At 40.0% G+C, this 15080-nt stretch overlaps 2 protein-coding genes across 2 annotated transcripts in view; both read right to left on the bottom strand.

The window, feature by feature from the left end:
- pcsk1nl (proprotein convertase subtilisin/kexin type 1 inhibitor, like) overlaps positions 1 to 15080 on the bottom strand; it is an 82891-nt gene that overhangs the window by 179 nt on the left and 67632 nt on the right. The gene's annotated exons all lie outside the window — the stretch shown is intronic.
- elk1 (ETS transcription factor ELK1) lies at positions 1161 to 14956 on the bottom strand. The gene is made up of 10 exons (XM_033970144.2): positions 14083 to 14956; positions 11404 to 11618; positions 10656 to 11099; positions 10260 to 10391; positions 9397 to 9780; positions 9169 to 9319; positions 7242 to 7387; positions 7065 to 7148; positions 6766 to 6867; positions 1161 to 5697 (listed from the first exon to the last, which is right to left on the bottom strand). Exons 1-10 carry the CDS (start codon positions 14105 to 14107, stop codon positions 5599 to 5601), a joined length of 1782 nt encoding a protein of 593 aa, XP_033826035.1. The 5' UTR covers positions 14108 to 14956; the 3' UTR covers positions 1161 to 5598.

The following is a 15080-nucleotide window of genomic DNA, read 5'->3' as shown; positions in this document are numbered from 1 at the left end:
TTATTACATATCTGCTATTCTTTTGTCATGTGCCTATTCATCTATGTGCACACTTCATTTTTTTGGGTTGAGGAAATCACTTAAAGGTCTTATATTACGCAAAATTGACTCCTTAAGCTTTAAGCTATGTTAAAATGTTGTTACCTCATCAAAAATGTACCTGAAGTTGTGTTTTGTCTCATTCACACATGTTGAATAACCCTGCATTACTTTTTAGTTTGGCAATTCCAGAGCTGAAATTATGCAAATGATTCTAGTGGAGGTGTATGGAGTTCAAACACAGTGGAGCACATCCTGTATTACAACATATCACAAGGTGGAACAGTGTTTCCTGCTTAAGAGAAGAACTCAGCCTAATTATGTAGGGTTTGTGTGTTAAATGCGTGAATGAAACAAAACACAACTCCACATGTTTTGATGAGGAAACATTATACCATAGATCAGAAAATATGGGCTATTTAAAATTTAAACAGCTCGTGAAACTGCAGTAGGTAATTCGTTTTCTAACAGTACCAGGGTAGGCTATATTAAGTCATATTTTTGTTCAAATTTAGTTTCTGTTTAGCACTGATGTTGCCTGGTTTGATCCTGAGGGGGTAACATGATACTGGAGCGTTGTGAATGTGATGACAGAGTTTTACAGGCAGAGACAAAAACTATGCTGAGGTGGAAGATTGATTTTCTTAAAAGTGATAATAAAATATGACATAACTGTGACTCAGAATGATGATGTAATCTGTAGAATTCATCTCAAGTAAAAGTGACCTAACCAGGTCTAATCCAGGACTAGACCAATTCTGAAGCAGGAACTTAACCAGAACTAATGCCGGTGAAAGTTCTAGTTTGATTCTTGGGAAAATAGACTTTGAGTTCAAGCATAATCTATATGGGTTTGAGGCAAAATCATCACTTCCTGTTGTTGTCTTTTTTCCCATAATCCTTTGTGTCTGAGTGAAAACAATCCCATGCAGTTTAAAATCCAGATTAAACCAGGATTAAACTGCAATATCACACGAGGATCCTATCAGAGGTTCAGAGCTTTAGAAACATTTAGATAGCTTTTTTATAAGTGATACAGTCAGATGTGTTCAGCTTGATATGGCTTGGACATGCACAGAAGAAGATCCTAGTGACTGGGATGCTTAGATCAGAACTGCAGATTTGTACAGAACAAAATAGTTTAATTTTTTTTGTAGAAAACAACATTTTTTTAAACCATCAAATACAGTCAGTTCATAAAAATAACTTCTCTTTCCAGTATACCCCCTTCTCCTGCCACAAAATAAAGGCAGGCCACGCCCTCTTACAATAAACCAGCCAGTGAAAGCTGAGCAAGGGCGAGGCCAGGCAGCAGACAGCTCCTCTCTGATTGGTTGAGAGGACAGGACAGATATAATGAGACTATACAGGTAACATTTGGATATTTACAAAAAAAGAAGGGTTTACAATTCAAGATACAAGTTAGTCCAGAGTTATGGGTCATGGGAAACGGAATCTACAATAGACAAGCATCGCAGTGGTATAAGGAGTAAAATGTACTATAAAAGTACACACTTTCAAGTTTACATGTGAGTTAATGAGAAAACATAATTTGAGCAAACTTCAATGGCTGATCTAGTAATATATTAAAAATGTTGTGCCGAACCGGACAGATTAGTCTTTAATAATACCTTTTTTGTATCTCAAGACTATGGAATAATGAGGGCATACACCAAGTAGCCTTTGGAAATTAACTTAAGCATCTTTAGCATCTTTTTACTTGGCATAAAAAAAAAGATTGTCAACAGAAAATTGTGGATCTTGACCCAAGATTCTGGACTATTCCTAAAATATTCACAATATAAGATTTAAAAACATTTAGCATTTATACTGCAACAATCAACAAGAGACAGGAGCTGCTTCAGACAAACCCAGAACCTACCCAGGGCTAAATAAACCAAGCCTAAATAAACCAAAGCTAAACCAGGACTAAACCCAAGACAAAACAGATCTTTTCCAGAAAACATTCTTTCAATACTGCAAAACAATGCATATGACCTTTTTGAAGCAGCCCATCACAATATTGTTTTTTAAATAGTAAAATCTCACATATTTTAACCAGAATGCACAACAACTTCATTTGTTAGAAAAAAAAAACATTCTCTTTGTTCTGCTGGTGAGAAAAACCTCCACCCAAAATGGCTTGAAACCGCTCATGCTTGGAATATTTTACCTATGTCACTCCCAGCACTGTAAGGCGTCTCCAAAACAGTTTGTAATATATATGCATTCATCTGTAAAGACACAAGTATAAAAATATAAGTCATAATTATTATAGATTAGACTAAATCCATTGCTCTTCCAAGTTTACCTCTTTAACAAGTTAAATTGGACATATTTTTCTATAAAGAAGTATCTATAAAAATATAACTCATGCTGAAAAGGGAACAGTCCACCACGATGGCTTTAGCAAGTTAACAGTACAACACTAGGGGGCAGCGCAAATCTCAGTACAGGTCAAAGCAGTTTCATATCTGAATCAGGGTAATAATTTCTTACAACGCAGAAATTTTTTTTATTTTTTTGCATATTTGTTCCATAGATTATTATCTCTTACGTAAGGATCTGTCTGTAACACTACTTATTACCTAATTTTCACTTAGGTTTATTGAAAACAAGAAATCTTTTGAAAGATAGTTCAAGCCAACAAATTTTTTTCTTTTTTTTAAGTGAATGGGGTGCCAAGCTGCAGTGCAATTAAATTAATCCAATTATTTTTAAGTGGTATATTTATATTTTATTTGGACTTGCTTGAATAAAATGTTAACAAACCCAATTATGAGAATGACTGGAGAGCAGCCCCATAGCAGGTAAAAAATACGGCGGTAATATGCAGCTTAGAATGAATGATAGAATAGCACTGTACTCCCAAAATGGGAAGGGGGCACTTCAAAGAAAAATGCAACAAATATGCAGAAAAACAACCAGTAACCTCTGACCTAGAAGAGATTTCTTTGGACATTTGCCAAGTTAATTTAAAGTGGGACTAAACACTAAATAAGCTTTTTTGCAACTTTTCCCTTTAGGCCTCAAGACCCTGCCCCTCCATTTGTTACTTTCTTCTTAACACCGCACTCACAACGAGAGCGACAAAAGAGCTTTCCTGTGCTCAATTCGCTCACATGTTGTCTCCAGACCTCTATGGGAAGTTAACCTAGTGCAGGAGGAATTAGGAGTGAGTTTAGTTCCTCGACCAATGCTTCAGATGTGTGTGTCAAAATGTGTTCACTGAGTAGTTGTCGCTGCGGCGATATTGTTTCCGCATTTGCATAAAGTTGACTTCAGTTCAACTGTGCTACGTTCAGGTCACTTGGATTGCGCTGCTCTCCTCTCCACTTCCTCTTGTCTCCTCCCTGTTCCAGTCTGCATAGGAAATGAATGGGAGCTGGTCGCTGAAGTCGCTGAAGTCGCTGAAGTCGCTGAAGTCGCTGAAGTCGCTGAAGTCGCTGAAGTCGCTGAAGTCGCTGAAGTCGCTGAAGTCGCTGAAGTCGCTCACGGTGTGAGCGCGGTGTTAAGTCCTCCAGACCCCGCACCCTCTCACTTTCCCTTTTAGTCCTCTAGACCCCACCCTTCTCCGCCCCAACCCAGCCCCTGTACCCCTCTCACTCAACCCTTTAGTCCTCTAGATCCCACCCCTTCTTTCCCCTCACTCTCCAGTTTAGGCCTCAAGGCACTGCACAGTTTTACAGCTCTTTTGACTGTGCTTGTGGGTGGAGTTTAGGTGCTTAGTTCCACTTTAACTTGAGGCCCTCTCCACACATCTGCATTCCCCTAAACCAGAAAAACTAACTAAGAAAAAACAAGACTAAATAATGACTAAACCAGAATTAACTCTAGAACTATTGTAGCACTACCCAGGACTAACCAAAGCCAAACTATGATTTAAATGGGTCTAAACTGGGCTACAGATTCTGTGTGAAGAGGGCAAAAGACTAAAAACAACAGAACAGCGCAGCATCAGCGACAGGTTCAACAGTCAGAGCTCAAGAATCAAGAAGAGACAGGTGTGCAGCAGACAACAGGACAGAACGCAGTATGTGAACAGAGACAAAGCAAGGCCAGAAATCACCACTAACCACTGCTCATGTTAGCCTGGTCATCCTGACTTTTCCTTTCTACTGCTATCCCTTTGGTCTAGTTTTGTTTTGAGTGAGGTCAAAACAAACTTTAAAAAAAAAATCTTTTTCAGATGCTTCTATAAGAGTTTAAAAGGTTCATAATAATAAAATGTATAATTATTTACTTGTTGTGGATAAATAACATATAAATAATAACATTAATATGTTCTACAATTTAATCTCAAATAAATCTCATCTCTCAGATATCTCATATATTCAGAGATGCATTGTATTAATTCATAATTTTAATTTGAATTCAAACCAAAATGAATTGAGAGGCACCCATCGATTCCTCAAAAAATTTATGAAAATTGTTTGACTAAGAAACAATCTGGACCTCAGCATGACCCACAAGAGAAGAAAAGCACAGACCTGTGTTCATCAGAGGTGTTAGAAGAGTTACAAAGTCCACTCTGAACAAGCAGATATATCTATGCTCAGACTCTACTGCTCCGAGAGCCTTATTGGTAGGGGCAGGATGACCAGGCTTTGTTATTTAAAAAAACTCAATAAAAACTTACAAAAACTTTTGTTTGCAATGGAAACTGAAATTACATTGAAAAACTGTAAGTCTCTGCAGAATAGCACTTCTTTGCAGAATGACACGATGAAAAAAATTTTGAATTGAAAGATTGCTAATTTGATCTAAAGTTGAACCAATCATTATACTGTATAACCCATGTACAAACAGTTACAAAAGAGGAATGTTGTTAAACTAAAATAACAAATGGAAAGTTTATACGTGGCTCTGTGATTCGCCGGTTCATAAAAGTCCCAATAACCATGCAGGACAGAGGCATAGTCAAAAATTAGGCCAATCAAGGCCAAGCCAACCTTTTCAAAATGGCTCAAAAGTTATTTTTCTAAATCTCTCTAAGCATACTTGAGAAAAAACTTTGTAAACAGTCGGACGTCAACTCCATAACTGTAGTCAAAATGCTTTTGAAAAACACTCTGAGAAAGAAGTCTCAATATTTTATATTGAACTTTCAAATCAAAATGTTTCCATTTCCTTTGCACAAAATCTATAAGAAAAGAGTCAGATTTTGACTCAGATTTCCAGTAAAAATGCAGCTTCTTCCAGTTTGCAATTGCTTCCCAAAGAATTGTTTGTAATTCTGGTTTAAATTTCCAGCTAAATGGTGCAAAATGAACACATGGAATTAAAGGTAATGTTCCCCAAACGCCAAAATCAGTCAACAGAAACAATACATAAGTTGTCTTGTTTTATGCACTCCATGGAGCTCAGAAGAAACATGGGCTGGTCCCATTATGTTATGCCCAGAGGTGAGCTCTGTGTTTGGGCACAGACTTATTCAGAGTGGCGGTCCAGAGAAATGGCAAAAGGACTCAACAGTCTCTGGTATTGTGGCTAGTCACAACCAGAAAAATAGGGGCCCCAAACATGATTCAGAGAGCAGCCTGGTTTGTGGGCACAGATTCAGGGTTTCTGGGGGCCAGGGGAGAGAACCACTGGAGTGGACAGACCATCAACGCTGAGAGCAGGAATGTGTATCTGGTTACTGCCATTGGTTGGGAACTAAAAAATATAAAAAGAATTACACAAAATTACACAATATATACACCACAAAATTAATATCTACATAACTTAATTTCAGAATGTGTTAGTTAATTTGGGTAGAAATGAGATTAGTAAAAAAAAAATCAACTGTTGCAATATCAAAGCAGGCTTAATTTGATTATAACATTATAAGAGTATGTCGTTTCAAAATGTATATTTTTTAAACAAAAGGAGACATCACCATTCCATACGTTTTCAGTGCCACCCCCCCCCCCCCCCCCCCCTTATAGACCCCCAAAGAATAATTTACAGAAATACAGAATATATAATATTTTTACTGTCAGATTCACATTTAATATATTGACTACAGGCTTGAGCATGGTTTTAAAAACAATTGAAACAACATATATATATTTAATGCGTTTGCTGTGTGTAGACAACGTTTGAGAGCCCTGCACTGCCTCCACTTCGGGTACCACTTGTCTAACCAGACCACAGAGTACATGTACACCAATTGAACAGCTTATGTTAGATGATAGATGGCAAAAGAGGAAATGAAGTTGGAGACAGTGAAGGGGATGCAGAGGACAGCATTGATCAAACAGAGGATACACTGTGGAGCGCACCATAACAGGGCTAAATAAAACGATTTGTGAGCAGGTTGTGGAGTGGAGGCTGTGGGTGGAGGAACAGATGGGGGACGGAGGAGCAGAGCCAAAACCACTGAGACCTGATTCTGTTCCAGGTTTATAAAGAAACACGCGGTCTCCCTCAGATCACCACATAAATACAACCTTAACCTGTCCATCATTTATCATTGGAAACACCATATTTTAAGCAGGTGGGCATAGTCTTTTTATTAATGGGAAACACTCCAAGTCCATAGCTATATTTAAATTTCAAAACCAACTTCCAGCTGAAACATGCTTCGGTCTCAGAATTACTACTCAGGAATTTGGGTAGCTAAAATCCCATCTCCTATAATAATGTCCTTTTGTCTTGCTAACATCCCCCCAAAGCTAATGACAAGCACAACCTGATGGATATAATTAATCTGAAGTGTAGAAGTAACATAGGGAGCGTTACCTGAAAGGAGAGTTTAGCAGGAGAGCGAGGGGCAATGGGGCTGAGTGTACTCCAGAAGTGAATGGTGGACGGCAGTGGACTTGGGGTAAGCAATACAGGGGTCTGGAGGAAAAAAAAAAAACAGCATTAGAACTGTGTATTCTCTTTAATTCTGGAGAGGCTCTGGCAGACATCTACTATCAACATTGGATTAATAACTTCATTTGTTATTAGTCATGTGATCACAAATGACTAAATTCGACAAGAGTTGTGTGTTTTGTTCACAGAATAGTTAGTTTCTGCTCAGAGTGTAGTTTTACCAGTGCATGTGAGGTGATGACAGTCGGCGTCAGAGTGTTGGTACTCGATCCAGGAGCCAGTAAACTGTTCACTGCTGCATTCACCTGAAAAAAAGAGAAGAAACTCACCACCAGGTCTAAAACCAGGACTAGATCAGGTCAAAACAAGAGATATTTTGTCATTGTAGTGATATAGACCTTGTCCAAAGACAGTCCCGGTGGCAGTGTAGGGGCTGAGGGCAGCTCAAGACCTCTGGGTTTCTTTGGTCTGGAGGGGGTGCTCTCAGAGGCGGTAGACACCGAGACAGTAGAAGAAGAGGAGGATGGTGCAGAAACCGCTGGTTCTAAAGAAAAAAAATGCATTTGTTTTCAAAGTATTTACTTTACTTTATTGTCCCTGAGGGGAGATTCTTTTCCACATACACAGAGCTCGTTTGACATATACACAGATAAACACCAAACATCATAGTCACATAAACACATTACAAAACAGACATTATGCCTCAGCAGGGCCTGTTGTTTAAGAAAGCAATGGCTGCTGGGATCAGGCTTCTACCAAACCGTGTCCTCCTGCACCAGATGGCCCTATACCTCCGTCCTGAAGGCAGAGGGATTAGGTGGTCCTGGAGGGGGTGAGTGGAGTCCTTTATTATGGAGAATGCGAAAATGAACACACGGAATTAAAGGTAAGGTTCCCCAAATGCCAAAATCAGTCAACAGAAACAACACATAAGTTGTCTTGTTTTATGCAGTCCATGGAGCTCAGAAGAAACATGGGCTGGTCCCATTATGTTATGCCCAGAGGTGAGCTCTGTGTTTGGGCACCCGAGGGGGAGAGTGCGAAGTGTCCAATGGCCCGATTATTTAGGTCTATGAGATTGGGTGTGGGGAGTCCTATGGTTTTAGCAGCTATGTGTGTTAGTGAGTCCTTTGAGTTTTCTTATTACTGATAGTCTTTGTTGACTTCTTTTATGAATGTCCATGATGTGATGTTCAAATGTGAGTGAGTTGTCCATTTTTGTTTTTCATAGTCATTAAAGGAGGATTCGCTCATTTCATTGTTTTGATAGTTGTGCTGAACTAAACTGATATTAGGTTAAAACTAAGCAGTAAAGTGAGTTAAGCATTACCTCACCAACCAAAGAGTTGACAGCTGGAGCTTTGCGCAAACCCCTCTAATTGCAAAACACTTAGATATTCCAGAGACAAACTTAAATTATTCGGTTGTGACATCTTGAAACACAGTAACAAAAAATATATATGATGCAAAAATGTGTATTTGAAATATAGTTTGCCTTTTTTTGGAAGAGCATGGTGTTTCACATAATTATGATACAATTTTCCCGTAATTATGACCTTTTTCATGTAATGATGAAATAATATGACTTTATCAATTTAATCAATTTATCAACAATCTGTTTGGAACATGCTCTGATATTCCCAAGATGTCCTACAATGCCTCTGATTGACATACCACAACAGCCCAGAGGCTGTAAAGGTTAAACATTTTCCTTTGGTTATGCATAGACAGCCACGCTCTGTGTGAGCTCTCTGTTCTACAGGTGCATTGGCACAATGCCTAAAAGGTAGGCCCGTAGCTTATTAAAGAGTCAGAAGTGTAGGGGTGTCATGTAGCCTATCCTTTCTTTAAACATAAGCAATTTATTTACCCTTGTGCATGTACACAAGCAACCATGCCCTGCTTTGGTTTACCTCCTCCAACTGTGCCAAAGACTGAAATGTGCCGTACTGGGCACAGTTCAACTGGCCTAATGTGAGCGCACCCTAAGGCGTCTTTGCAGAGTTGACAAGCTCATAATATCGGATAACTCCACCACTGTGTACGCACAGTGTCCCGTACACTGAACCAGTAACCTGATCTAAAAAGTTTTATTACCTCATAATTACAATATAAATATTTATTTCATGAATACCATTCTATTCTATAGTTTGCTATTTTAGTTATTTTTAATCTTATTTGCCATTAATTTTAGCTCTTTGTTATTTTATTGTAATGTGTGGGCTGCTGTGTCCAGTTTTGCTTGTGGACCAATAAAGGTTGTCTAAGTCACATATATGGACACAAGTCTGAGGAGATGGTCTGAAGGGATCACCCGTCTCTTACCTGTAGTAGCTGTGTTCTTGGGTGTGGCCTCCCCTGGTCCCGTCCCTTCTGTCTGCTGACCGCTGACCCCAGTGTCCAAACAGGAAGTGGATGGAGTCTCCACAATGGTTAATGTGGGTTCTGGTTCAGAGTTGCAGATCAGCTGAGGGACCTGGAAACATTTTGTACTCAGTGCGACACATTGGCAGGAGGTCAAGGATTTAGTCTCATAAAAAAGCTTAGTCTCACCGGTTCCACATGTTTCTCCTCCAGAGCCACCATCTCCAGGAGCCCCTCTGCTGTGCCCTGTGTGTCCTCATCTTTAACCACAATGGAGGGCTGAGGGGTGGACTGTCCTGGCGTCTGCCCAATGGTATGAGCCGGTTCCTGTGCAGGGCTGTGAGAGTGGTGGGTCTGTGGGACGGCACCTAGGTTCTGCGGGAGTGCACCTTGGTTCTTTGGAGGGGGGTTGATAATCAGGAAGAGTGGGTGTGGAGGGGGGGCAGAACTGTAGTCCTCTGAAGGGTGGGGCACAGAGCTAGGGCCCACAGATGACGGCCCCAAGGACAGTAAAGGGGTCAAGGAGTCCCCTACACTGGTCAGGAAGATCTGTGGGGGCTCTAGTGCTGGAGGCTGAGAAGAAAGAGAAGGTTAGACCAGCTTTTGCACAAAGAAGTTCTGGTTTAGTTTTGTCTAGGGCTGGGCACCGAAACTCGGTTCCTACACGTATCCAAACAAAGCGCAGTGCATCATCTTACCGGTAAAACAGAAGAGTTGAAGAAACAGTTTGTCCAGAGTTGCAATTTGTATCCGCTCTGATTCATTTGCATGCACAATTGTTTTGAATTAGAACTGGCCTCTGCATAGCCTAATACTATGTTGTAAAATATAAATTAATATAGTTATAACATAATACAGGGATTGAAAAGTATTTTCTTAGTAATATTGGTCATTAACTTACAATAAAATTTACAATTTAAAAAGAACAATTCTGGTAATTGGTATCAAAAAGAAGGTGTCGTTAAGGTATTGAAAAGCGGTAACCAGCCCTAGTTTTGTCCTCCAACTCTCTTATAGCTTTGTTTTGTTCTAGTCTTGATTAAATCACTGACCTGTGAGAGTCCATTGCTGTGAGGGCTCAGGGCAGGTGTGGGACATGGAGATGGTTGAGTGACAATCACCTGTAAACCAGTGTCCACAGCACCACCTACAGATGCTGGGCGGGACTCTGGCACCACACAGACCTGAGGAAATTAAAAAAATACATTGACTGGAAGTGCCAGAGGGAGGGCAGAGCTGGGCGAGGTGTCTGCCACTATCAGATGAGTCATTTTTGGGTTCAGGTGTTATTAGATGTCCCAAAGAGAGTGAAATGCAGAAGAGACCATTATGTCACCATGAAGCACATCCAATAAGAACAATTATTATAACACTGTCTCGGCTTAATTATTTAAGTAATATAAATAATTTATTTATTTATTTTTTTTTTATTGCTGTAGATTACTTACCTCTCTTGGCATTCTGTCCATTTGAGCGACTGGGTCAGGGGGCTGCTGTTGTAGTATGAGCTGCTCTGCTTTAATTGATTGCTGGTTGGTTCGGTCTGTTTTGAGGGGCTGCTGGTTGGGCCGGTCTGTTTTGATTGGCTGGTTGAAGAGCTGTGTGGGTGTGTTCTGTAGTGACTGAATGGTAAAGGTGGAGTACAGGCCAGACTTCATGTAGTCATTCCGTGAGGAGCTTTTTTGGGAAATGGGAGGAACAGAGGAACGCTGTGGTAAGCCCTTTGATTGACAGGTTGCCATCCCGCCCACTAGGCCTTTTGATTGGCCATTGCAGTCAGCACTGTCCCGCTTCTCCTCGATATTGGACCGAGACGGGTCTGTTGTTGAGGGGTCGATCTGACTCACAAACTTGTATACGAATTTCTGCCCACTCACTTTCTTAATAATGTTCTAAGTGGAAAAAAACACATTTGATATAGATTATCATTTGGTTTAGACCTGGTTTCTGATTAGTTAAGGACTATATTAAACCAAGGTTTAGCTTATACTGACTTATGTTTTAGCCTTAGTTTAGTGCTTATTGGAGCAGAAGCATTACCTTGAAGTATTAGTAGTAGTACCTCGTCATAGCAATATCAGTACCTTATTTTCACAGTAGCTGTACCAGTATCAGTACTATAACATACCTGTGTAACTATAACAATGAAACAGTAGCATCAGCACCTTATTGTAGTAGTAGTAGTAGCAGTATTACCTTATCATAGTAATAGCGTAGTGCCCTGCTCAGTTTGTCGTAGTTCATATTATGTTTGTTCTTACGGAGGCCCCACAGTCGAGCCACCTCCTCAGCGTCCAACAGTTTGAACTCTCCATCAGACCCACAGCCCGTCCAGGAGATCAGGTGGCGCTGGCTCTGGTCCTCCAGCAGGTGGAGTAAGAATTGCCACAGCGTGATTGAGGGGTCCATCGCTGCAGCAGTAGAAGAGAAAACTGGTAAATAGAGATGAATAAATAAAAGGTAAGTTAGGTGGAAGGTCCACCACCTGCTTGTCTCCATGCAGATGTCATTGCATTGAATGGAATGTTCTAATGTTCTTAAACATATTGGTCTCCTTGGAGACAATCATGTCATGCCTCCAGGCCAACTTACAGGTCTGTGAAGAGGCAACCATGCTTACAAAAAAACTGTTTTATTTCAGAATAAAAACACCTGTAATTGAATACATGCCGTATAACTGTATTTGTTTCGGTAGTGAGAATCAATGAGTAATCTTTGAACCAAAGTATTTTCACTTTTTAGTGGAGTTATGAAGTTATGAAGAGTGGCTAAGCCTCAGTCATTTGACTGTCACATCCAAGTCTTTTTTTCATCCAAATGCCTTGTCAAATTGTCTTTAATTATTTTTTTAATCATCATCGTCAACATTTACAATATCATCTACTGTCAATAGACAGTGAGAATCACCCAAGATACATTTAATGCCATATTACTGAGTATCATTCACCAACCAGAAAAGGTTAATGGTGCATCTTTAAGGTTGTTTAGTTTTCAAGGTGTTCTTCAACATGGACTAAACCAAGTCGAAATTGGGGCAATCCAGATTAATTTGATTTTAAGAAGCTGCCTGAAATTATTCCAGGTTTTTTAACCCGGCAGGGCTGTAGTCAACTAAAGACATTCTTGGTAGAATTAAGACTGCATCAATTAATGGTGACGGCAACATTTCTTAGTATGATTACGTTTGATAAAATCTCAGGATTTAATCAAGAAAACAAGTCTAAAAACTGAACTAAACCAGGGAGTCTCATCTATAAAACTTTATGTGAAATTCTAACTAAAAGTGCACGTATTGATAAAACACAAAACACAAAATGCCTCACTTTATTGAGTCTATTGATGTTGATTGGCCAGCACATTTCCATGCCAAGTTGTGTTAAAAATTAAAAGTTATATACTGTTCAAATATTAAGTGGAAAAACAGGAACACTAAATTAAGAATACATTTCTGTGAAGTCCCTCAACACTTGTTTAGCTGCAGTACCAGATAAACCCTGCTTACCACCAGAGATCCAAAGTTTGAGAACTACTGGCAAGAGGGAGACATTAGGTGTGCCTCATTATCATTACAAGTGGTGTGTAACATTATCCAGTCTGAGCCTCCGAAGCATCCTATGACCTCCGGCTCCATGGCAACCATCACCATAACGACCTCTCATCACTGCCACCAAAGACCACCAACACAGAAACACACTATACTCTCTAAGACCTTTAGGGTGGTGCACTTTCCAAACTTCATTCAACCAACAAAAGGCAAGCGATTTCATATTGTAAAATTTAATCAAACTACTACAAAAGCAAATAGTTTATTGATGTTTACTTGACACTCTACCTTGAATAAACAGTAGTATACATTTTTCCCCATATTGACCTGGATCATCCAGTCTATTTCTTTTTAATTGTATAGTTAAAAAGGCCTGTAGTGTAACATGGTAAAATGTCTTAGATTGTTAATCTTTAGCTTTTGTAGTTTTAATAAATATGGCAGGGTACCCGATAAACTAATTAGACCACATCTCTTCTACCCCATCTGGGAGAGGACATAAGCATATTCTAGTATAAAAGACAAAAAATAAAGTTGTACTATAGCGAACTAGACAGACCCTCCAACTAAAACCCACACAAAGGGAAAATAAGCAATAAGCAAATAGGATCCTTTAGCTGTGCAGTTACAGTGCTAATCACCAACAGCCATACAGATTAGAGCACTTTCACAAAAGGAGTAAGTGACTCTGAATGACACATCTCACTCTGGTCTTATTCCAGCCTGAAAGCATCAGCATCTCCACAGCAACTGCCTCACTGGGCTCAGATCTGCAGCAGGACTATGACAGAGGCTGGTGACACGTTTTATGTTTTCTTTGCAAAAAGCTGAACATGCATTTTAATGAGAGGATAATATAACATGTTTCTGCGTCTACAGAACAGAATCTTAATAGTCTTTTCTCCAGATTTCCTTCCTATGTATGTAAGTGAAGTGAAAGACTACGAGTGAAGACAATTGTGTAAACTGTAAAAAAAATCTCTGGTTGAACATACAATTTTCAGAAACCCATTAATTAACAGTGTACCAGTAACACAGTTTGAGAACCTCTCGGTTACATTAAACAAATTCCTTAGAGCTGCAGTGAGGTTAATTAGTATATTGGTTTATCACACACTGCTAGTATAAAATTGTTTATATTGAATTGCATTATCATTAAACTTCTCTCACACTGAATATTGTTTAAACTAAATACTATTCCCTAATATTGTATTCATCGCTGCAACATTAACCACTCGCCCGCATCTTCTCCATCTGTATCCCTGCTCCTCCCTGCTCATCCATCACTGCCTCACACCTGTTGCACTGTACCACACACGGCGCATCCTTACAGTTTATCAGTGGATTTGACTCCATCTTCAGCCCCTTGTTGTTCCGTCTTTCGTCTGTGGTTGGAAGCCTTACATGTTCCGCTGCGGCATTTCCTGGCTGGCGGGTGTTATCCTGTCGTTTCCCTGGTTCTAGGCGTTTTGTTTCGGGGTTTGGAGCCGTCAAAGCTGAGCTGCGGCCGCTGAGGCCGCGCTGAGCCGATCCTCTGCCAAGGTGAGGGCGTTATGTAAGGCGTCCTCCGCTGGCTCCATGTTGACACTCGTCTAAAAGTCGCATCAAACTATATCAAGTGCCTTTAATATTCAATTTAGCCCCGTCAAAACAAGTACATCAAACATGCAAGGTGTATGTGCTCGTCCGCAGTCCAGACTTTTTAGTCAATTTATTGTCTGTTCTGCCCCAAAAATCTTTTTTCGTTACATCTTGGCTGGTGACAGACGCTACTTCAGTAGAGTCGCTGGTGCAGGAACTTCAGCATCCAGTTTTACGATATGAATGTGCATTTAAAGCTGACTTTTTGTGCTCATAGTGGAGACTGAATCCACAACTAGACGTTCGGTTGATTCTGGGAAAGCGTTTTAAATAATGTGTTTTGTGCTGGCTTGGTCGCTAATCTTGTCGTGTTATGCTAATCTGCTAGCCTAGCACTCCGCCTTCTTCTTCTGCGTCAAACTGCGCTTACTGCGGACCGGAAAAACAAGCCCCCAAAGTCCTCCGAGATATGTCAAAATGTCCCGTGTATATCCCATAAATGTTTGCTACAAAGAAGGTCGTGAAGGTCTTATTTTCTCAGTTTCTTCCTGTTTGTTTGTTTAGACGAACGCCCCCTCGCTACTTTTTCCCACTGTCAGGTCAGCTTCAGTGAGTACAACTACTTCCGCCCGACGTCTTCAACACAACCTCTAATCCCTTTGAAATGAAAGACTACAAGAAAGACTAAATGTATCGTTTTTATGATAAGCTATCAAATATATAGGCTAACCCAAAAAAATAGATGGTC

The sequence above is a fragment of the Periophthalmus magnuspinnatus genome, chromosome 7, assembly GCF_009829125.3.
Source record: "Periophthalmus magnuspinnatus isolate fPerMag1 chromosome 7, fPerMag1.2.pri, whole genome shotgun sequence".
NCBI classification, from domain to species: domain Eukaryota; kingdom Metazoa; phylum Chordata; class Actinopteri; order Gobiiformes; family Gobiidae; genus Periophthalmus; species Periophthalmus magnuspinnatus.
This window is presented reverse-complemented; position numbering and strand designations above follow the sequence as displayed.